Here is a 24,327-nt window from a genome sequence, read left to right as displayed (position 1 = left end):
AACATTGTATAAAGTTGAATAAATCTCTTTATGGACTGAAACAATCAGGTCGAATGTGGTACAATAGACTAAGTGAGTACCTAGTGAAAGAAGGCTATAAAAATGACCCGATCAGTCCATGTATCTTTATAAAGAAATTCGGCCAGGGCTTTGTGATTATAGCAATGTATGTTGATGATTTAAATATCCTAGGAACCTCTGGAGAGATTTCCCAAACAGTTTAATATCTTAAGAAAGAATTCGAGATGAAAGATCTTGAAAAAAAACAAAGTTTTGTTTGAGATTACAACTTGAGTACATAAGAGATGAAATCCTTGTGCATCAAATGACATATACAGAAAAGTACTCAAGAGATTCAACATGGCCGAGTCTCACCCATTATCTAGCCCCATGGTCGTGAGGTCCCTCGGCCTGGACACTGATCCGTTTCGTCCTAACATGGACGATAAAGATGTCCTTGATCCCGAAATGCCATATCTCAGTGCAATAGGAGCTTTGATGTATCAAGCTAGTCACACGACCAGATATATGTTTTGCCGTGAATCTCTTGTCTAGATTAAGTTTTTGTCCAACCCAAAGGCACTGGAACAGGATTAAACATGTTCTTCGTTACCTGCAAGGAACGAAAGACTTGAATTTATTTTATAATAACCAAAACAAAGAAGGTTTAGTTGATTTTGCTGATGCAGGTTATCTTTCGGATCCACAAAATGCTCGATCACAGACAGACTATGTTTTCACACATGGTGGAACGACCATATCATGGCGTTCCATGAAGCAGACGATCGCGCCACATCTTCAAACCATTCGGAGATATTGGTTGTTCATGAGGCCAGCCGCGAGTTGTTCAGAACAGGGGGAGTAATACGTGTTGTACTCTTTTTCCTTCACCATGGTTTTGTCCCACTTGGTTTTCCTGGTAAGGTTTTAATGAGGCAACATCTAAAGCGTATTACAATCCCTGTATGGTTATGCCTTCGCATCCAAGGGGAAGTGTTATAAATCATATTGTGGATGTCCATAACCGGCCCGGTTCATAACCGGCTCAATGCTAGAGAGAGAGAGAATCGGCATCTTGTCTTTTCCTTATTAGACTTATGATTTGTACTCCTTCCATTATTCTATGATGGTGTTATTCTATATATATATAAAGGGTTCCTTATGTTTATGAATAATACAGAAACATAGATTCTATTCTCTAGTTTCACAGCAAACTAAAAATAATCCGAACATTCTTTCAAAACCTATCTATTGTAAGCTATATATAACTACCGTAGTCAAACAATCATCCCTACACACAAAATTTCTTTTTGCTCTTCGAAAACGTAAAGAAACCCAAAGAATGAAGAAAGTTTCTTACCTTTCAAAACTGAAACCTAACAGAACTGATTGGTACATCCAATTGAAAGTAATCCACATCTGGGAGCAAATAAACTTGAAATTTGGTGAAACGTTTTCGTTGACAAGAAGGTAAACTGAAAAATGCATAGTCTACTCAGTTATATTGTTTCAGGTACATCTTGATTTTTTTTCTCTGTGTATAGGTATGGATTTGGTTGGACTTGGTTGGACTTAGCCTCATAACTTTCATCATCATACGTGTAGACTTTGACTGTAAAATTACGAAAAAACATTAGTTAAATTTAGATTTTACAAATATTAAATATATTATAGTTATTGTAAGCGTTGAAATTTTTATGCCATTGTATGAAAACTTATCTTTTTCTCAGGTTTGTTGTTTTGTGATATTGGTTAGAGTCACATGAATAAAGCTCTGCCTATACAAATGTCACTGCACGGCCTGCACATGAGTAAATATATTAATTTTTCAAACAAAAATGAGTAAGATCAATCAAAGATCATATACCACCATTTCAATATGAACGGAAATATATTATAACAATTTGTTTGGAAAGATGTGAGAAAAGTGGAAGACTCATCGCTCGACATGAAACAAATTCCAAAAATAGTTAAAAAAACTTTAGATATTTAATTTTAAGTGTTTAACTACACTCGATCAACCAACTATATAACAAGTAAGAGAAATATTCGAAAGTCTGTTGACCTGAAGTGATTGATGTTTCTTGATCCTTTAACTCCAGTTCTTCGTTTTGTCTTGAGGGATACTTTTTCAGATCTTCTTCAGACATATACGAGACAAACAGAACTAACCGATTAATCAGATCATTCATTGGATTCGACATGCAAACCTTATCTGAAAAAGAATGATTTTTAGATCGTAAGTAATGGTTTCGATGAGTCTATGATATATTAATCAAAGAAAAATAAGTTATTGGAGATATACCTTCAACCATCTGTGTTGATGGATCATGTTTCATCATGTTATCAAACATTTTGAGAGAGAGACGAACGTTTTTTTCTGAGGAAGCTTATTCTGGAAAGGCAAAAAGACAGGTTGTTCTTCTGTCAGTTGGTAGTGATGAACCATGGGCCTGAGTGATATTGAAAAATATCAACATAAATTATAAACCCAACTTACCCTAACATTTTATTATCCTCATTTTGAGTTTCAGTTTTTAAAACCCAGTTGTATTCTATTAGTTTTTAAACATAAAAATGGAAATTCTTTGTTTTGTATTAATCAGGCCCAAGGAGTTTTTAAACAATTTTAAAATAATTATCAGAATGGTCAATATATCTAGAATGTTTTTCCCTTATATTAATTTTAATTAAGAGAATTTTCAAATTGCAAAAGTATTGTTTTAAAATAAATAAAATCATCTTTTGTTTATTAAAATTATATGTAATAAAGTATAAATTTTGTATAATTATCAACAATTATTTTAAATTGCATTTCATTTTCTTCCAACAGAAAAATACAAGTAGCAAAATTTTAACTTAGTTAGATTTTATTATAGAAAAATTAATATTTCATTTATACATTTATCCTTAAAAATTATTAAAAATCAGTTATTTATCAAATGCAAGACATATTTTAGAAACAAATTTAAACCTCGACATAATAAATAGAGAACTTAGCGGTGCTCTTTTCTCCCATATAGATCAGACCCAGCCGGACAGAGCGTCTCTTCGGAATGACTCAGGCCCGCCTACCACTTGATCTTAGAAGATGGCCATCGTAAAAAAAAAATAGAGAACTGAATGGGTATACAAATAACCAAAACTAACCAAACCGAATTCGAGCCCAAATTCATAAATAATCAAACGATTTTTATCATTCAAACCGAACAACCATAAACCACAACCGAACCGAAATCAAACTGAAAATTCAAAAAATAAAAATGTAAACGAACCTAAATCAATACACCAAGTCTAAATATATAACTCAAAACAAACAAGCGGGTAAATAAATGTATAAACAAAAAATAATTCACAAAAATAAGCGCGGGTAAAAATCTAGTTTCATCTTAAATGACTAATATTTTCTTCATTTTGGGTATATAATCTTCTTATTTGGCCTATATATTGCCACAACATTGAAATACAAGCAAGTTTTCAATTTCGATCATTATAAATCGATTAAGCATATAGATATGATAAAAAGAGTGATCTCTCTTTTTTTCATAGAATCATTAAAAATAAACTTACTAAATTTGTCCCAAAAAAAAACATTCAAATACAAGCGGTAAATTAATGTCTAAAAAAAATTCTAAGCTGATTAATGAAATTTATTGGTCGTTAGTTAATGATGGGCTTGACGTGAGAGCAATAGAAGAAGACTCAATGCCCTAGGCCTAAACGAAAAAGGAAAGAAAGCCCATTATTTAGATTTAAGAAGTAAGAAACCAACGGCCAGGATTACTCCAACGCAAGACCCCGATCTGATTGGCTGATGCTGTAGATCGTCGCAAGATCATTGGTCCACATCATCGCAATGACATAAGTTTACATTCCTTCTTGTAGATCGCCGCAAGATCATTGGTAAAGTTTACATTTCCTAGCCTACGGGGATTAAAACCAAGCTCTGTTTTAAATAAGAAACAAGCAAAGAAAGAAGAAGAGAAAAAGAGAGAGATCTAAAGAGAAAAGCAGAGAGTATTCGATATGGCTCGCTCATTTGGAGCAAACGGCACGGTTGTGCTCGCGATCATCTTCTTCGGTGAGTATCTTCTTCTCTTTTGTTTTGTTCAAATCGATAGCCTATCTGCATTCATGTTTGATCTTAAGAGATTCATTTACTGATTATTGAGAGGTTGGAATGTTTCTCAGGAAGTTTATTTGCGTTTTCAACGGCTAAAGAAGAGGCCACGAAGTTGGGAACAGTGATAGGGATAGATCTTGGTACCACCTACTCTTGCGTTGGTGTTTACAAGAACGGTCATGTTGAAATCATTGCCAATGACCAAGGCAACCGTATTACTCCTTCCTGGGTTGCTTTCACCGACTCCGAGAGGCTCATTGGTGAGGCTGCTAAGAACCAAGCTCCTCTTAATCCTGAGAGAACCGTATTTGACGTCAAGAGATTGATCGGCAGAAAGTAAGTAAAATGCGTTCCCTTTTTTTTTGCTTTGGTTCATTGCAAGTTTTCTTCTGTTTGCTTAAATTTTTGCTTTTTTTTTTGTGGCAGATTCGAGGACAAAGAGGTTCAGAAGGACAGGAAGCTTGTGCCGTACCAGATTGTGAACAAGGATGGGAAGCCGTACATTCAAGTGAAGATCAAGGATGGTGAGACCAAGGTTTTCTCTCCTGAGGAGGTGAGCGCCATGATCTTGACTAAGATGAAGGAGACTGCTGAAGCTTACCTTGGCAAGAAAATCAAGGATGCTGTTGTCACTGTTCCTGGTTTGTTTTTTTTTTTGTTTCTCATTCCTCCTCGTTTCTTGTTAATATATAAATATATACACACTGTTTATTGATTCTTTTATTTTTATGTGCAGCTTACTTCAACGATGCCCAGAGGCAGGCTACCAAGGACGCTGGTGTTATTGCTGGTCTCAATGTTGCCAGAATCATCAACGAGCCCACTGCTGCTGCTATTGCCTATGGTCTTGACAAGAAGGGTGGTGAGAAGAACATCCTTGTCTTTGACCTTGGTGGTGGTACCTTTGATGTTAGTGTTTTGACCATTGATAACGGAGTGTTTGAGGTTCTCTCCACAAATGGTGACACTCACTTGGGAGGTGAGGACTTTGACCACAGGATCATGGACTACTTCATCAAGTTGATCAAGAAGAAGCACCAGAAGGACATCAGCAAGGACAACAAGGCTCTTGGTAAGCTCCGCAGGGAATGTGAGAGGGCCAAGAGAGCTCTTAGTAGCCAGCACCAAGTCCGTGTGGAGATTGAGTCTCTCTTTGATGGTCTTGATTTCTCGGAGCCTCTCACCAGAGCTCGTTTCGAGGAGCTTAACAACGACTTGTTCAGGAAGACAATGGGACCAGTGAAGAAGGCCATGGATGATGCTGGTCTACAGAAGAGTCAGATCGATGAGATTGTCCTTGTTGGTGGAAGCACCAGGATCCCAAAGGTTCAGCAGCTGTTGAAGGACTTCTTCGAAGGGAAAGAGCCGAACAAGGGTGTGAACCCTGACGAAGCTGTTGCTTATGGTGCGGCTGTCCAGGGTGGTATTTTGAGCGGAGAAGGCGGTGACGAGACCAAAGATATCCTTCTTCTTGACGTTGCGCCACTCACTTTGGGTATTGAGACAGTGGGAGGAGTGATGACGAAACTGATCCCGAGAAACACAGTCATTCCAACAAAGAAGTCTCAGGTTTTCACGACGTACCAAGACCAGCAGACCACCGTCTCCATTCAGGTCTTTGAAGGTGAGCGAAGTCTTACCAAGGACTGCAGGCTGCTCGGGAAGTTCGACCTCACCGGAATCCCACCGGCCCCAAGGTTTGTAATCATCTTTCTTTGTTTATGCTTTTGCTTGATCAATCATAACACACTTTGTTTTGTTTTGTTTTGGCAGAGGAACACCTCAAATCGAGGTCACGTTTGAAGTGGACGCCAACGGTATCCTGAACGTGAAAGCAGAAGACAAGGCGAGTGGTAAATCAGAGAAGATCACAATCACAAACGAGAAGGGTCGACTGAGCCAAGAAGAGATTGACCGGATGGTTAAGGAGGCAGAGGAGTTTGCAGAGGAAGACAAGAAGGTGAAGGAGAGAATCGACGCAAGGAACAGCCTGGAGACATACGTGTACAACATGAAGAACCAAGTAAGCGACAAGGACAAGCTTGCAGACAAACTTGAGGCGGATGAGAAGGAGAAGATAGAAGCAGCGACCAAAGAAGCCTTGGAGTGGCTTGACGAGAACCAAAACTCAGAGAAGGAAGAGTATGACGAGAAGTTGAAGGAAGTAGAGGCTGTGTGTAACCCAATCATCACAGCCGTGTATCAGAGGACAGGTGGTGCACCAGGTGCGGGAGGAGAATCAGCGACCGAGGAGGAGGATGAGTCTCACGATGAGCTCTAAGTTGTGCCTTTTCTTATTCTTAATTTGTTAGAGAGACCTCTTGGTGAAGATTTTGAGGGATAAAGAAGAATGTAACGCTTTTGTTTTCTTTTTTTTTTGGTTTTTTTTTTTTTTTTTTTTTTATGGATAGGAATGGGGGCGCTCTCTTTATTATGTTCATCTGAACCCTTGTCATGTACTTCTTTCTCAGAGCTTGAAAAGCCGACATTAGACACTGTTTGGTAGAAACCACCTTCAAAATAAAATAGTACTAAGACCATGTTTATTGGTAAAACCCATTTAAGAGTTCTTAGTGAATTTTCAACTCTTAAAAGTGAGATAAGAAACTTGGTTAAGAGACACTTAATTATAGTGGTTTAATGGTAGTTTCTTAACAAAGGTTTTTACCAATAAAAAATATTAAATTTATTTTTAACCATAAAATTTTAAACAAAGATTAAATTTATTTATTAAATAAAACAAAGTCAAACATAACATTTAAACATAGATTTTTTAAAAAAACATAAACATTATTTAATTAAAGATAAAATTTATTTCTTAAAAAAAAATTGTAAACAATAACATTTTAAATATATATTTTATCATCAATTGATCCTTCGAAATTGTTGTGAGAAAAAGATGAGATGAAAATTGTTTATAAAAGTTGTTTACAAGATAGAAATTGTTTTAGATTTAGAAAAATATTTCGAACATGAGAAGGAAAAACATGAGAGAGAGAAAAAAAGGGAGAATATGAGAAGAAAAAACAAAGGCTTGTGAATACACTTTCATTACAAGATATTATTTATACAAGTTTGTGAATACACGATCATACAATCATTATAAAGGTCTTTCATTTCTTGATCATGAAACATTTTCAACGTGACCACAACAATACAATATACATGTGCTAACCAATGTCTGTGATAGAAGAAAACAAGACAACAAGAAGAGAGGCTCCAGTTCGAGGAGGCAGAGAGGCTCCAGTTCGAGGATGCAAGTGTGGCACGTTACGCCTTCCAGAAGCGTTCTTTAGCTCAGCTAAGCTAGTATGAGAATACACTTCTTCAAAAGAATTAGCTTGTCCAGTGGCTCCAGGAGGCAAGGAGGCTCCCGTTCCATGAGGCAGAGAGTTCGAGGAGGCAGAGAGGCTCCAGTTCGAGGAGGAAGAGATGTTCCATTTTCAGGAGGTGAGGAAGTTCCTGCTCCAGATGTCCGACCAGCTCCTTGGAAAGAATAAGCACCACGACGAGGAGCACCCATAACCTGCAAATATTTTACCAATCTAATTAAATTTTAGATGTTTACCAAAAGAGACACCACATAAACTACTAAGAAAATATATATTTATCAACGTAGCCACAAGAAAGAGATGATAAAGTTCTGTGTTCTTCAGGTAACCAGTTTGAAAACAAGTTACAGTCTTTAAGATACTTCTAAAAAGAAATAATCCAACACGAGAAAATCAGCTTTTGAAAGCAAAAGAAAAAGACACTAATGCTTGACTTAATAATTGAAACATGGATGATAAGAATTACATGAGGACAATTGAAGTAAAAAACAAAATTCTGTAAACTACAGATGTTCTGACCAGACACAATAGCATCAAAATAATGAGAAAACAGAAAAGAGATGTGTACGCTGGAGAAGCGTGGTCAACTCTTCTTGCTGAAACTTACAATCAGTCCTCATCAGAATAGGATTGCAATGCAGATATGGCATCATCTTCAAGACAATTGTACAGCGTAATCTACATCATAAGAGAGACACACCAATGGCAATATATGCGATCCATGACTTAACCAAGATAGAGCAATCAAGTTTATTAGATAATGAAACCATAAACTCAAGCTAGTCTTAACACAGATAAAGCCATAAACTTTCACACAATCTCCAACACTAAAAAGCTTATCACAATCAGCAATGTGTATAGAAGGAACCCATCAAGCAAAGTTTCAATTTTTCGGACAAGTGAATCGACAACATCCCAAAACAGCAATCACAAACCCCAAAATCAGACAACCCCCAAAATCAGACAAAACAGCAATCACAAACCCCACCAAAACCTAAACAGACCCAGAACAATAAAATGAGAAGACTTTAACCTTATTTCTACCAGCAGTGACGAAGACATTGAAGAAACGAGAATCAAAGAAGTTGAAAACAACATCATGGACTCAAAACTCCGATCCTTGGTCGCCGACCTCATCTCCCTCCCTATGCCGACGATCGCCGCCGTAACCGGCCACGCCTCCGCCGCGGGGTTCATTTTCTCGAGCGGAAACAGAGAGAGAGATAGAGAGAGACGGAAGCAACGACACGTGCATAGTAAGAGCTGTCCCTTGGTTCTCTTAATTAAGGGACGCCTCTTGTGTTTATTTCTTTTTTTCTTTTCTTTTATATTGTAATTACCCCAAGAGTCACCAATAAACATGCTCTAAAAGCTTTCTGCAACATTCCTCTTATATCCGGCAAAAAACTGCAAAAGAAAAAAAAAGTGATTTAAAAATGCATCCCTCCGAATTAAGAAAAAAAAAGTTTACAAAAATTTTGCAGCATGATGCAAGGAGTACCGTCAAGCATATATCTTATAGGGCGGCCCGAAAAATGGTCATAGCCCAGCCCAACATCGATATAAATCAAGGCTGTGTGGAGCAGAGGCTTGAATATACGAAGCATCGCTTGCTGGAATAATGATGGTGCGGTCTTGAGGCCGAAAGGCAAGACGTTCCACTGAGGATGTCGATTAGGAAGGCATAATGCAGTTTTGTATCTTTCTTCAGGATAAACACCAAGTTGCCAAAATCCTGACTTAAGATCAAATTTGGAGAATATAGTCGCCCCTTGAAGATGTTGAAGAAGCGCTTTTTTGTTTGGCAGCGGAAATTTGATGTCCTGTAGATACTGATTCAGTGGCTTATAGTCGATGACTAGTCTGAGCTTCCTTCTTGCTTGTTCCGCACGATTATTAACGTAGAAAGCTTTGCATGCCCAGGGAGAGTTGGTTGTAGAGACTACTCCTTGTTTTACTAGCTCGTCGCATTCTTCATTCGCTTGTTGCAGCAGGGTTGGCGGCATTCCTGCATGACTCGCTTTTGTCGGGGTGGTTTGTATGTTTTCCTTGAAAGGCAAGGAAACAAAGAACTCCGAGTTTAACCATAGTGGGTTGTTGCATTTTGGAGGAATTCTGTATGAGGGTCTGCACATGATGTTTCCATCAATTCTTCTTTGATCTTTGTAAACTATTGAGAGACTAATCCTTCAATTGCGAAAAGTCGTGGAATTGTCGTGAAGGCTTTGAAGAGATTTTTCCATCTTAATCTGCGTGGTTCGATCGAGATATCGAATGTTTTCTTGAAGACATACCAAGAATCCCATCCTAGTATTAGATCTTTTCCAGGTGCGGTAGAGCCAAGTACTTCCGTAGTGATGTGACATCCGGGGAAAAGTTTGATTTTGATTGGTTTTGATTTGAGCTTTATAGTCAGCGAACCCGAGTTTGCGACACGAAATTCTTGCTGATGAGGTAGCCACATTGACGGAGAAAGAATCTTGGGATTTATAATCGTTGTATGGGCTCTGGTATCAATGAATGCAATGGCGTGAACTGGGTCTTCTTGACAAGATGGGTCGAAGATCGTCACTGGTAAATGCGGAGTCTGTATTTCGTCATGACGTGGCATTTTTATTATTTTGAAGCAACAATCATCATCTTCGTCGGGAGATGACTCAGAAGAGTTGTCGTAATCTGAGTAACCACAAATAGCGTCGTTGTCGTCACTATCATAAGATAGAACCGATTCTAAATCGTGGCCTTCGAAATCAATATCTGGTGCGATTTCAGATATTGAGTTGATCAAGTATTGCTTCTTCTTGGCTGATTTGTTTGGACAGTTTTTCGCGAAGTGTCCCTCTTTTCGGCATAGAAAGTATTTCGTCGATTTCTTGAAGCTCCGTTTCTTTCGGAAGAACCTCTTGCGTCTGAATTTGTCGGGGCACTTAGAGAATCATTTTTTGAATTTTCGACGTCTCTCTTGCGGGCTACACGAACAAGATTTCTTGGACTTTGAACACTTGATTGATAGATCCGGTCTGGAACATATCTTTGATAGCTGCTTCGATCTATCCATGAACTCCGTCCAGAATTCCTTCTGTTTGCAGAGTTTGTCCAGCGTTCTAAAAACATATTGCTGTATTTGTCCGATAGAAACTTCTTCGATTGTTTGTCCTTGATCTCTGATGTATAGCTTAGTCTGCTGACTAAGATAGTCATCGATGGAGGAGAGGTATACGTGCTTCAGGCTTGGATTGTTAAGGCCATTTAGTGCGTAGTATCTCCGTGTTTGTCTTTCAAAGTGTTTTGCAAGATCTTTCTTTCTCAACGAACATCACTTTGCTGAGAAGAATTCCTCTTGTAGCTGTTCTTTTTGGTGTGTGGGCGTACCAATGAATTCTCAATGAATTTCTCCAAGAAGCAATGGTATTGTTGTTTGATATACTTGCTGTTGTCTATACTCGCCGAGTGAATTCCACCATTCTTTAAGTGCTCCAGATAGTCTCGCAGTGAATTGCTGAATCACCATTTGTAAAGGGGATGTGATAGCTTCAGAATTCATCCATGCATGAAACTCGTCGAGACGATCATTCCATTTTTCAAATGGGATATCATCGAATGTGAACACCATAATCTTTGAAGAAAATTGCTTAGTTGGAATCTCATGTCTAGGAGGCACATAGTTCATTTCTTCATCACTGGAATATACTTCATTGATATCTGGTTCCTTTTTTGGAGTGCTTGATCCTTCTCCGATCGCGAATTGTCTTGGTAGGGATCCTTCGTTTGATTCGGTTTCGTAGTCACTGGAACTTATATCTGAGTAGTGACTGATTTTTGTGATCTGTCGAGAAGATGAGGGTTGTTGAGAAGATGAGAGTTGTTGATCCTTTTGATCAGGCGACGCTGGAAGCTTGCTGAGGTTATCGAGTAGGCTGGACATCGAAAATTCAATTATTCCAATGTATTTTCCTTTCCTTTTGCTGTCTTCAACTGATTCGTGACTAGAGGAAGATGTAAGAGTCGGTTTCTTACTGGGGTTGACTTGAAATTCAGATTCCTTTTGACGCCGGGGCTTTGAACGAGTTGTCTTGGGATGATAGTTGGTTGAAGTCGATCCATAACGAGATGTACAGACTTCATCGGAGGATAGAAAGTTTGGAAATGGAGATGTTGTCTTTTGAGCCTGATGACCAAAGAGGAAGCCGGGAGAGTAGGATCCTTGATACATTGGCATGCCTGAAGATGTGCCTCCGAGGGGATCAAAGTATGTATTAGTTTGCTGCTGATTATGAATCATACTTTCTAGGCACTTTTTGAGATCTCGTAATTGGCTTTTAAGACTAGTCATCTCTGCTTTTTTGTTGTGAAATTGAGTCGTGTTTGCCATCATATGTTTTGCCATAGTCATCATTTCTTGATGGAGACTGCTCAGTCGTCCATGTATCTCAGTGATTGAATTTTGGAGGCTGAGTAATCTGCTATTATATCCTTCTGCCAATTGATCAACTTTATGATTTATTATTGATAAAAGTTGATTTTGCGCAAGTGAATTCTCTGTTTGCCAGTTGAGGACTTTTTCCGCTTGACTTAACTGGTTGGGACCAGAAGAGTCTACAGCTTGAGAAAGAATCTTCGGGCAATGTGAGATGTTGTTCTTTAAAAAATCTTCTTGCGGTGGGAACTCGTCGGGATTGATCATCATGATCTGCTGTCTTGGTTCTTCCTTTTTGTCAGAGTATTGGACTATAAAGTTGTATTTTCCTTCGCCGAGCGGACCGACAGAAGTGTCTCCCTCGAGATATCTTTTGTAGAGCGGGTCTTTCTCTTTTCTTCGACGTATGCGAATATCTTCATCAGATTCGTAGCTTGCTTCATTACAAGCAGCACATGAACAAACATCAAAGTAGCAATGTTCGTCTTTGTCTTTGAAAGGATAGATTACAGTTCCATCTTTTTCAAAAGAACTTGGTTAGGATTTTGTTCTTTCGCTGGGCCGTAGAAGCTTCGTTCATCGATTTGTATCGCGAATTGAGTGAACAGCTGCCTTCGAAAAGACGATGATCGGGGTTCTCGAATTTGATCTCGGTTGCTCCATCATTCCGAGAGTGAAAGCTGACTTCGGATGATTGTATAGGCGACTGGGTAGCTTGATGAAGCTTCTCGTAACTCGTTATCCATGACTCTGGTAGCCGGCGCAACAGTTCTTCACAAGAAATTTGTCGAGGGATTTGTATCGAGTTTGGTGCCTGGGACGCAGATGTGACTTCGAGATATAGCGCTTCGTCTGATGAGGGTAGTACAAGATCAAGTGCGTGGTCTTGAATTCGGTAGATGATTTGGTGTTGCAAGGTAGCCGCCACACTTTTTTCTTGCATAGGTGCTCCGATTAGTTGAAGCTGAACCTTGATTGTCTTTAAGAGATTTGGGTCTTGCAATGAAACATTAAAGTTTGGAAACAGTGTTATGAATACTGTTCCTGCATTTAATGTTGTTTGAACCGTTCTAATGCACGCTTGCTGGTAAGATTTCAATCGAGAGTCGATCAAAGCTATTCGAGCAATAACTGGTAGACCTTTTCTCGCATGTAAGGTTAAACCAATTCTTACTACGCCAAAGTGAAGGTGAGTATAGCCTTGTTGCTGCCATAATCTAGGTAGGTTCTCCGGGATGTTCAGAGAAATAAATTGCTCTTCTTCTGTAGCTGGGACTTGGCAAGATGAGAACTTGCTGGACTGGACATATTCCATGACCTTACGACTTGATGAAGGTTTTATGAGATCGCGAATGCCTTTAACGGAAAAGGCGCTAGGCGTTTTTGTAGAATATTCATATGGGTTTACTAGGGAAAGGGTTGTTTCGGGAAGTTGATCGCCCGGAACATACTCGATTTCGTATAGGGAATCTATTTTTGAAGAGGAAGAACGAGTTTTACTTCTAGAGAAAGTGGAAATTGCGAACTGAGAATCAATAGATGTAGGGTTTGAGGTAGACATTATGAAAGTTTGTTTTCCAGAATTCTTAAAACAATCAGTGATAAACGAGGATTCTATCGATCATAACGCAAGTCTGGGAATTAGGCTTTAAAAAAAAAATGCATAGTATAATTATCCAGCCTTTAAAAAAAAAGGAATGCATCGCCCAAAACCTCAAGGCAAAACCATACACATTTGAACATTTTGACATATAGTAAAAATTCAAAAGCAAAATTCACATTAATGCATAATTAATTAATTATATCAAAACTAATATAGCGCATAAATGAGGGGAAAATGAGCATTTAATTCCCGAAGTATTTGAAATCGGCAGTTTTAATACTCAAGTATTGCTTGCGCATACTTATTCCCCAACTAATAGTTGACTGCGCAAAATTGAGAACAAAATAGTCAACTGTTAACTGATGAACGAAAAAATAACGGTTTCCGTCAACTTTTTAACGGTAGAATATTTTAATCATGATTTTGCGCAGTCAATGATTAGTTGGAGAACAAATATGCGCATATAATACTTGAGTATTTAATTTGCCGATTAAAAATACTTAAGGAATTAAAAACCACACTCTTTTTTTTTTAGAAAATCATAATTTGAAATATTCTCAAGTTAGATATAACCAATATACGAGAGTTTTATCTATTAGACAATTATATGTTGTACATTGGATCTCTACTTTAGATGATCATATATAATTATATGTACTTTACGCATTCATATATTGTATATCACCAATACAATGCAAATGTAATTATCTTATGTTTTTTTTTATGCTTTTATAAACTAAATAAATCTTTTTCCGGGATTAAATATCTTGTATATTATTTCAAATTATGAACCTTTCTAACTATGAATTATTTTAAAAATCATCTAAAGTGATTTAAACATGAAGTACATCAACAATACGATGTAACTGTAATTATTTTGTATTATTTTATATGTCATTGTAAAAAATCAACAATCTATTTCTAAAGGTAAATATCTCGTATAATGATTTTATTTAACTTGAAAATATTTTTACTTATGTGTTTTTTTAAAGGGATTGATGTTAGTGACTTTCAATCTTATACGAAATATAAAGAAAAAAATGAGTTTTTAATTCCTCAAGTATTTTCAATCGGAAAATTAAATATTCAAGTATTATATGCGCATATTTATTCCCCAATTAATCATTGACTGCGCAAAATCATGATTAGAATATTCTACCGTTAAAAAGTTGACGGAAACCGTTATTTTCCGTTCATCAGTTAACCGTTGACTATTTTGTTCCCAATTTTGCGCAGTCAACTATTAGTTGAGGAATAAATATGCGCAAGCAATACTTGAGTATTAAAACTGCCTATTTCAAATACTTTGGGAATTAAATGCCCATTTTCCCCATAAATGAGCTATCATTTTCTCCGGCATACTTAACAAACATAACACAATCCATTGTCAATTAAAAAAAAAACAAAAAAAGGGGTATGCAGCAACAATGACTGCGGCTCCTCGGATGGACACTATAATCATTGTAAAAAAGGGAACCAGGATTGATACTCTTAAGAATTCAGAGGATATCAAATATATTGCAAGGGAATCTCTTGCAAATAAAACAAAACATCTAATGTTAATATTCTTATCCCAAAATCCTCACTGCTGGAAGGAAGATTGCTAAGGAAAGTGTAAGCTTCAAGGAAAAATAACAAACCTCTTTTAAGATAACCGGCATCAGGCCCTTTGCTGTTGATGGAGTTAATACTTGAGCTAGCTTCAATATGAAACAAGTGTATCAGAAAAAGAAATGATCAAGAATCCTTGATATGTTCCCAAGACAACTTAAACTATTTGTAGCTCTTGGTTTTCGCTTGGTCAGGTGATTCGCCCAACCTTATTTCTGTGAAAAGAAAGAACGAATGAGTCAATAACTGGGTATAACTCAACCACCAATGAGAGAACACAAATATTGTTTCAAGTATTGTTTTTTTAACTAAAAATGAGAACCAAGAAGGAAAGATATCCTAGTATCAAAAACCTAGCTTATAACGGCTGAAAAGATGCCTCCATATCTTTAAATCCCCACCAAAGTGGTAGCAAAGAAAAGCAAGAAAGTATGAAAGTTCCATTTGAAGATGCAAGATGTCTGCCCTGAAGTAGTCGCTGACGCAGATGATATGTTGAGTGGTGAAGACTATGTGGAGTCAAGATGCTGAACTGGAGTCGTGGAGACTTGGAGAGCAATGGAGTATCTTGGAAAAAAATGCATTGAAGAACGTGGAGTTAATGATAAAATAGCTTTGAGGGTTGTCGGCATAGTCACAGACACAGAGGCTAATTTTATTGAGAGGAAAAAGCTCTTGAGTGTGGTCTTGGTCGTGCCGAAGCAGTTGATGAAGTACTTGACGGAAGAGAGACATAAGCGGTGTAGCTTAGGAATCTTTCAGTAGCGTGTGTTTGGATGTTAACACTAGATGTGTAAAAGCTGAATTAAGCGGATCTTGTGATAGATTGTTTAAAAGTGATTCTAATAAAGCATAAGTGTTTACTTGTAGTGTTTGTCTCTCGGTTTACTTTATGCAGTACTATTGTGGTGTCTCATTTGCATTAACAATTGGTATCAGAGCGGATCACCTAAGTCACTGGTGAAGATCCCGAAGGCAAGAGGAAAGAAGGGAAAACAGAGTACAGCAGGAAGCATGGTGGCTAAATTTATGCTTGATCCTGAACAATATGGGCATTGGAAAGTGAAGATGAAGGCAAGCTTACAAAGTGTTGATATGGATGTTTGGGCATCAGTGGAAGATGGCTATGAAGTTCCCAAGACAATAGATAAAGATGGTGTTGTGGTCAACAAACCATTGGCTAAATGGACAAAGCGTGAGAAGGAGATGTCAAGGTATAATGCAAAAGCTTTATGTGGTATTTTTACATCAGTCAAAAAGAAGCAAGTCGATCTGATTCAAGGATGCAAGAATGCAAAAGAGGCGTGGGATATTGTGCAATTACACTTTGAAGGAACTGAGAAGGTTAAGAGTTCAAGGATGAATTTTTTCAAATCAAAATTTGAGAACTTGAAGATGGAAGAACATGAATCTTTATCAGATTTTAGTTCTCAACTCAGTGCGTTAGCACAAGAGGCTCGTGTTCTGGGCGTGGACTACAAGGATAAGAAATTGGTGAAGAAGTTTTAAGGTGTCTGCCAGAAAGATTTACAGCTTATAAGGCATAAATGTTTGTGTCTCTTGACATAGATAAATTCAGCTTTCACGAAGTTGTGGGTATGTTAAAAGCTCATGAGATGGAGCTTGATGGCGTGGTTAATCATACTGAAGTCAACCTGACAATTTCTGAAAAGACAAGTCAAAAATCAGAGAATGAAGATGAGATGGTTAAGATGATTTGTGTGCTTCACCAAGTACTACGGGAAGTGATACAGTGGCAAGGTCATGAGAAAGTTGATGTGAGCAAACAAAGGCAAGAAGCTGGCGAGCCATGTGGTAATAAAGATGTGCAATGTTAAAAATGCAGAGGATATGGAAATTTCAAAAGGGAGTGTCCTATGGCTAAGAGAAGAAGATTCAAAGGCTTTTAGGTGGAGAGAAATTGGACACGATGAGATGCAGAAGAAAGAGAAATCCTTAATAAGGACAGATGGTAATAAATCAGAAAAAGACGAAGTGTTCAACCTAGTTGCTTTTGGTGCACACAAAGATGAAGCAAGTACATCATCTGAATCAGAATCTGAATCAAAGGAGGGAAAATATGATGAAGGACTAGATGATGGTCTCGAGGAGTGCTACAAACAAGTGTGTGGAACGTTAGTAAAGCATGGAAAGGAGAATATGGTGCTAGTAAAAGAGCATAGACGTCTTGAAGCACTTATTGAAGTTCTACATAAGGACTTGCAAGTAGAGAAAGAAGAAACAAGGCACAAGAAAAGCTCGTGTTAAACCTGGTGAAACACAAAAAGGAAAAACAGAGAGTGTATCCATGTCTGCAATGAAGCCAGTAGTTAAGATGTATGCAAGGACTACTTCATATGGAAAGAGTGCAGTGAAGACTGCAACTGCAACGAGAACTGCTTCATCGTCTGCTACAAGGAAAATTCCAGAGGTAAATAGTGTATCTAAGCGATCCTTCATACCAGTGTGTCATCATTGTGGAGTTGTTGGGCATATTAAGCCAAAGTGTTTCAGGCTATTGAGGGAAAAGCATCAGATTGAGAGAATATATGATATGAGGACTCATGGTCAAACATGTTACTCTTGTGGAGTTCAAGGACATGTTCGACGTAATTGTTTCAAGTTGGTTGATCAAAGGGGAACATAAAAAAGTGGGGCCAAAGAAGCTTGTCAGGAAGTATGTCGGGACGTGTGACAAAGAGTACGGCAAGAAGTTTTACAGCGCGTAGCTATGACAAGCCGAAGGTTGTACATTAGTGCACCAACATGAAGGTCAGACAGGAGGTTCTGAAGCATGGTTGTGCATCTGGTACAAGGTAGGAGACCGGTCGGTGCATCAACAACTGTGTCAGGCAAACAAGAAGCAACATCGGATGTGCTGTTGGTTCTTTGGGAAGGTTGGACACAAGAAGATGGAGTGTTTTGCTCGTGAGAAGAGCAGAAATATGGCCAAGAAGGTGAACAAGACGGTCATTAAACCCAAGAGGGTTGAAGAGGTGTTCTTAGCCAAGAGTGGCTTACTTGATGAGATCAAGGATGAGACATCAGAAGAAGGATGCATCTCTGGTAGGCGTGATCTTAAGGTTCATGAAGCATCAAGTCTGGAGCTAGGACACAGAGTTGTTTGTGGTACAGAGGGGAAAGAGATCAAAGTGCGTCATGAAGTGATGCGAGGTGATCATCAGGAGGGTGATAGTGAATTCACTCAAAGACAATAGCAACGAGTGCATAGTGCACTCGGTGTAGATGAGGAGAGGCTCATGGTCAAGAAGACGACACATGAAGGAAGCCAGGTCCTCAACAAAAGCTGGTCGAAGGGTAGTTCAACAGGTGCGTCAGATCATGATGCATGACTTGTCATCTATTCCGCTGCAGCAGGGGCTGTATCATGATTACGCATGATGAAGCAGATGGGTGTTTCTGTAAGTCTTGACATCTAAGCATATATTTTAGCTTAGTATGCAATCAAGCAGGGGGAGAATGGTGACGTTCCTCCAAAGAATGCATATCTCATGGGGGAGAAAAGCATGGTGAAGTGCACATATCGTGGGGGAGAAAGTACATTTGGTGTGGAACTTTCCAGGTGAGGAATGTGGTTATTGAACCAGAAACATGTTGTGCTTGATCGGCACACAAAGCTAAAAGGGGGGAGATTGAAGATGCAAGATGTCTGCCCTGAAGTAGTTGCTGACGCAGACGATATGTTGAGTGGTGAAGACCATGTGGAGTCAAGATGCTGAGCAGGAGTCGTGGATACTTGAAGAGCAATGGAGTATCTTGGAAAATAGGCATTGAAGAACGTGGAGTTAATGATAAAATAGCTCTGAGGGTCGTCGGCATAGACACATACACAGAGGCTGATTTTATTGAGAGAGAAAAGCTCTTTAGTGTGGTCTTGGTCGTGCCAAAGTAGTTGCTGAAGTACTTGACGGAAGAGAGACATAAGTCGTGTAGCTTAAGAATTTTTCGGTAGCGTGTGTTAGGGTGTTAACACTAGACGTGTAAAAGTTGAATTAAGCAGATCTTGTAATAGATTGTTTAAAAGAGTTTCTAATAGAGCATAAGTGTTTGCTTGTAGTGTTTTGTCTCTCGGTTTACTTTCTTCAGTACTATTGTGGTGTCTCCTTCGCATTAGCACCATTACCCACGTACTAATGGCTTTTGCACTGCATCAGCTATCTCACTTTCAGAGATACCAGGCTGATAAAAAGAGGACCTCAAATCTATAGACTTAGTAATAGCACTGAATCAAGCAGGCCAGTTGTTTCAACTATTACCTTTCTGCATTTTTCCACACAGCTAATGGCCATCCTCCAGTCAAAACTCCTTGTGATCAGTTCCTGCATCTAAGTATCTAACTCATAAATTTTCCCTGAGAAAAACATAACGGACGCAGATGTAAATGTACCAAGGAAAAGGATCATATCCATATATTCTTTCTTGACTCTCCATGATTGCTTCTACGACACAAACATTTTCTTGAAAACACATGCGGGTATGCATAGAGTATTTGTGTCGTTTATTTTTGTGATATCTTTTCTTTCTTGATGGTGTATTCCTTTTTGGTGTATTTTCCTTAGGCTAAAGGGGATCATCGGGCCGTATTCTATTGGCGTCTACGTTGCACCTAGGGATACATGGACATAATCCAGGACAAGAAACTGCAAAACTAAAAGTTTACAGATACAACATATATATATAATTCTATAAATTTAAATATATATATATATATATATAATTCACACTTTAAATCTCAAAATAGAAGTAGAGCAAAGAATATTTAACCACAATCATAAAATAAATAAATAGAGCAAAAAAATATGGATACAATTATAAAATAAATAAAAAACAGAGCAAAAAACATATAGCCACAATTTTGGCGGGTCTGCTGTGGTTGTAGCTTCGTATTTTTCCAGCGGGGCTTCAGTGACTTTTATTTTGGCAGGTCTGATGTGGTTGAGACTTCGTATTTTCCAGCAAAATTGTGAAGTGTCTTTTTATGACAGGACTGATGCACTACAAAAAAACACATGCTTAAAGAGGAAAGTTAACGAGAAAAAAAAATCTTCGTAAATTTACGTCGATTTTACGAGAAACTTACGTGGAAAACTAATTTCATCGTTATTTCCTCGTAAAGTAACGACAAAAGCGTTTCGTCGTAAAGTCGATGTAATTTGACGTGTCTTTTACGAGGAAATACTATTTCCTCGTAAATACGACGTAAACTTCGCGTGCTATTTACGAAGATATAATTTACGTGTATTTAGCGAAGAAATTTTGAATCCACCAACTTTGTAGGTGTTACACGTTTTTTTTTTGCCACCTAATTAATTTTCGTCGTAAATTCATAGAAAAATTACAACTACCAGATTCGAAATTTCCTATAAATATGGATGTTTGAACATCATTTTAAACACACCAACAACAAACAACGTGAAAGAAAAAAAATGGCTGGCTCCGGGACTATTTACGAGTTGCAGAAGTGGATGTATATGCATAGAGATGCTAACGGGAGAGTGACGAAAGAATACCTTGCGGGCCTGGAGACATTTATGCATCAAGAAGATTCAACACCGCTCGCCCAAGAAAGTGGTAAGATGTTATGTCCTTGTCGGAAATGCAACAATTCGAAACTGGCAAACTGTGAAAATGTTTGGAAGCATTTAATAAATAGAGGTTTCACGCCAAATTACTATATTTGGTTTCAACATGAAGAATTTTTTAATTATGATCAGAATGAAGCTAGTAGTAGTAATAGCAATTTTCAGGAAAGAGAACCGGTTGATCATCATTTGCATAATGAACATAGTTACCATCAGGAGGAGATGGTAGATTATGATAGGGTTCATGATATAGTAGCTAATGCATTCGTAGCTCATGATGAAGATGAAGAACCTAATATAGATGCAAAAAGGTTTTACGAAATGTTAAACGCGGCGAATCAACCACTTTACAGTGGTTGTAGAGAAGGTCTCTCTAAATTGTCGTTAGCTGCTAGAATGATGAATATTAAAACTGATCACAATCTACCTGAAAGTTGCATGAACGAATGGGCGGACTTGTTTAAAGAATATTTGCCGGAAGACAATGTGTCTGCTGATTCTTATTATGAGATTCAGAAACTGGTTTATAGTCTTGGGTTGCCTTCGGAGATGATAGATGTTTGCATCGACAAGTGCATGATCTATTGAGGAGATGATGAGAAGCTAGAAGAATGTCGATTCTGCAAGAAGCCACGATTCAAGCCGCAAGGACGGAGACGTAATAGGGTACCGTACCAAAGGATGTGGTACCTACCAATTACAGACAGATTGAAAAGATTGTATCAATCAGAGCAGACTGCTGGAAAGATGAGATGGCATGCCGAGCATACTCAGACGAATGGTGAGATGACTCATCCATCAGATGCAAGAGCCTGGAAACATTTCAACAAAGTACATCCGGATTTCGCTAGCAATAGCCGGAATGTGTATCTCGGACTATGCACAGATGGATTTAGTCCGTTCGGAATGTCAGGGAGACAATATTCATTGTGGCCAGTCTTTCTTACACCATACAACCTGCCACCGGAGATGTGCATGCAACGAGAGTTGCTATTCTTGACCATATTAATATCTGGTCCGAACCATCCAAAAAGGTCCCTGGATGTTTTCCTACAACCACTGATAAAAGAGTTGAAGGATTTGTGGTCAACAGGGGTGAAGACGTATGACTGTTCAACGAAGACGAATTTTACGATGCGAGCGATGCTTTTGTGGACCATAAGTGATTTTCCTGCTTATGGGATGTTGTCTGGATGGACTACACATGGGAGATTAGCTTGTCCATATTGTAATGGAACGACAGATGTGTTTCAACTGAAGAATGGTAGGAAGACAAGTTGGTTTGATTGTCACCGTCGATTTCTTCCCATTGGCCATCCTTATCGAAGAAACAAGAATTTGTTTAAGCACAAAAGGGTTGTGAGAGACACTCCTCCTCCATATCTAACTGGAGAACAAATTGAAGCGCAAATCGACTACTACGGAGCTAACGAAACAGTTCGTTGGGGTGGTAATTGGCATGTCCCTCGTAATATGCCTGATTCTTACGGTGTTCATCACAACTGGCACAAGAAGAGTATATTTTGGGAGTTGCCATATTGGAAGAATTTCTTTGAGAACATCATGAATACAATATTGAATGTCCCAGGGAAGACAAAAGACAACATAAAATCGAGGTTGGACTTGCCGGATATTTGCTCAAGAAGCGAGTTACATATTAAAAGCAATAGACAAGTTTCTGTTCTGATATTCAGATTATCTTCAGAAAAAAGTCGGTGTTGTTCAACTGGGTGGCATCAGAAGTGAAGTTCCCCGATGGGTATGTTTCGAATCTCTCTAGATATGTTGAAAAGGGTCAAAATTTCTCCGGGATGAAGAGTCATGATTGTCATGTCTTTATGCAACGACTACTGCCCTTTGCATTTCCGGAGCTACTTCCAACAAATGTACATGAAGCACTTGCAGGTACGTAGTGTATTATATCATAATAATTTTATAATGGTCTAATTTGTGAAAATAATATATGACTAACAATGTGTTTAATTTTTTTTGGAATATAAAAGGCATTGGAGCATTTTTCAGGGATCTGAGCACACACACTCTTAAAGAAGAAGTTGTGGAACAGCTTCAGGAGAACATTCTCATCGTATTGTGCAACTTAGAGAAGATATTTCCTCCCCGATTTTTTGACGTCATGGAGGATCTAGCTGTCCACCTCCCATATGAGGCATTGCTTCGTGGACCTGTAAATTACAGATTGATGTATCAGTATGAGCGAGCCATAAAATATTTGAAGGGAAAAACAAAGAACCTCGCCAAAGTTGAAGGTTCTATAATTGCTGGAAGTTTGACGGAAGAAGTTTCTCACTTCACATCGTACTACTTTGCGTCAAAAGTACGTACCCGGAGAAGAGTTCCAAGAAGATATGATGATGGTGGTGTTGCGCCAACATATGTAGTTGCTGGTGTTCCAGACATCTTTAGCCAGATTGGGCGACTCGGTGGGAAGTCTAAAGAGGTTTGGTGGTCGCGTGAACAAGACGCTCATAGTGCACACACCTATATTCTACTCAATTGCGAGGATCCATTGATGCATTATTTTGAAAGGTAACATATATGGACACTTCGAAACACATATAAGTATAATTAATTATATAATTGCGAGAGATTCATTCCTATAAAATGTGATTTTACAGCCTATTTGTTTCTCGAGTCGAAGAAACATTTCCTGGTATATCCACAAGTGACGTAGACAAAAGGAAAGATCAACACTTCATTAAGTGGTTGCGGAATCAGGTATTAACTTAAACTCTTTTTTCATACATGATCTGTATTTCATTAACATTCTCTTTATTTTTGCAAGTTGATTATAACGACGATGCAGATTATCCTAAGTGGTTACCCGAAGTAATTCAATCTCCACTTGTAAAGGTCACCACATCACAGATGTATTTCACACGAGGCTATACTTTTCACACATATGAGTATGGTAGACAGCGGGCGACCAGTAACTATGAAATATGTGTGAAAGGGGAAACAGATTTCTACGGGATCTTGGCGGAGATTATTGAAGTCGAATTTCCAGGGATACTGAAGCTGAAATGCGTCCTCTTCAAATATGAATGGTTCGACCCCGTCGTCAACAGAGGTGTTCGGTCTAACAAATTCGGTGTAGTTGATGTCAACGGTGGACGAAGGTACAACAAATTCGAGCCTTTCATTTTAGCTTCACAAGCAAGCCAAGTTAGCTTCCTTCCATACCCTCGGATGAGAGATTCAGGTATAAATTGGTTAGCAGTGATCAAAGTTACACCTCGAGGACGAATCATCAGTGGAGAAGAACCACCATTGCAAGAAGAACAGATAAATGAAGTCGAGGAACCTGAACAAGAAATTGATGACATCCTTCTCATTGATCCGTATAATCACGAGTACGAAGATCTTACCGATGATGCCACAGACGAAGCTGTTGAAGACGAGTTTAATGAAAATGATGATGTTTGTAGTGATGACGAGAATGTCGATATATCCGATTGATGTACTTGATTTTGTGTAGTGTGTTTTATGGATAAGATGTGGGAGTTTGTTTTATGAATAAGGTAATGTGGAGTTGGTTTTATGAATAAGGTAATGTGGGAGTTTGTTTTATGAATAAGCAAATGTGGGAATTGTGGTTTGGAATGGAAATAAAGATGGGG

General features: G+C 38.3%; 2 protein-coding genes across 7 annotated transcripts; one reads left to right on the top strand and one right to left on the bottom strand.

Annotated features, from left to right (window-relative positions):
• Positions 1-3,855: 3,855 nt before the first annotated feature.
• Positions 3,856-6,678, top strand: LOC106355046 (heat shock 70 kDa protein BIP2). The gene is made up of 5 exons (XM_048761862.1): positions 3,856-4,081; positions 4,192-4,459; positions 4,550-4,764; positions 4,860-5,820; positions 5,897-6,678. The coding sequence occupies exons 1-5, from the start codon at positions 4,027-4,029 to the stop codon at positions 6,402-6,404; spliced, it is 2,007 nt and encodes a 668-aa protein (XP_048617819.1). The 5' UTR covers positions 3,856-4,026; the 3' UTR covers positions 6,405-6,678.
• Positions 6,679-7,154: 476 nt separating this feature from the next.
• LOC106382126 lies at positions 7,155-20,415 on the bottom strand. 6 transcript variants are annotated; one of them, XR_007325755.1, is made up of 3 exons: positions 8,489-20,415; positions 8,024-8,133; positions 7,155-7,649 (listed from the first exon to the last, which is right to left on the bottom strand). XR_007325755.1 is itself a non-coding variant. In XM_013822093.3 (3 exons), the coding sequence occupies exons 1-3, from the start codon at positions 8,650-8,652 to the stop codon at positions 7,567-7,569; spliced, it is 318 nt and encodes a 105-aa protein (XP_013677547.1). In that variant the 5' UTR covers positions 8,653-8,786; the 3' UTR covers positions 7,155-7,566. The 6 variants fall into 6 exon arrangements, 3 of the variants coding, with proteins under 3 accessions (XP_013677547.1, XP_013677545.1, XP_013677546.2); XR_007325756.1 differs by having other exon boundaries at positions 8,063-8,133; XM_013822093.3 differs by having other exon boundaries at positions 8,063-8,133; positions 8,489-8,786.
• Between the last annotated feature and the right edge of the window lie 3,912 nt (positions 20,416-24,327).

This window comes from Brassica napus, chromosome C7 (assembly GCF_020379485.1).
Source record: "Brassica napus cultivar Da-Ae chromosome C7, Da-Ae, whole genome shotgun sequence".
Classification (NCBI taxonomy): domain Eukaryota; kingdom Viridiplantae; phylum Streptophyta; class Magnoliopsida; order Brassicales; family Brassicaceae; genus Brassica; species Brassica napus.
The sequence above is the reverse complement of the archived record's forward strand: the minus strand, read 5'-3'. Positions and strand labels throughout refer to the sequence as shown.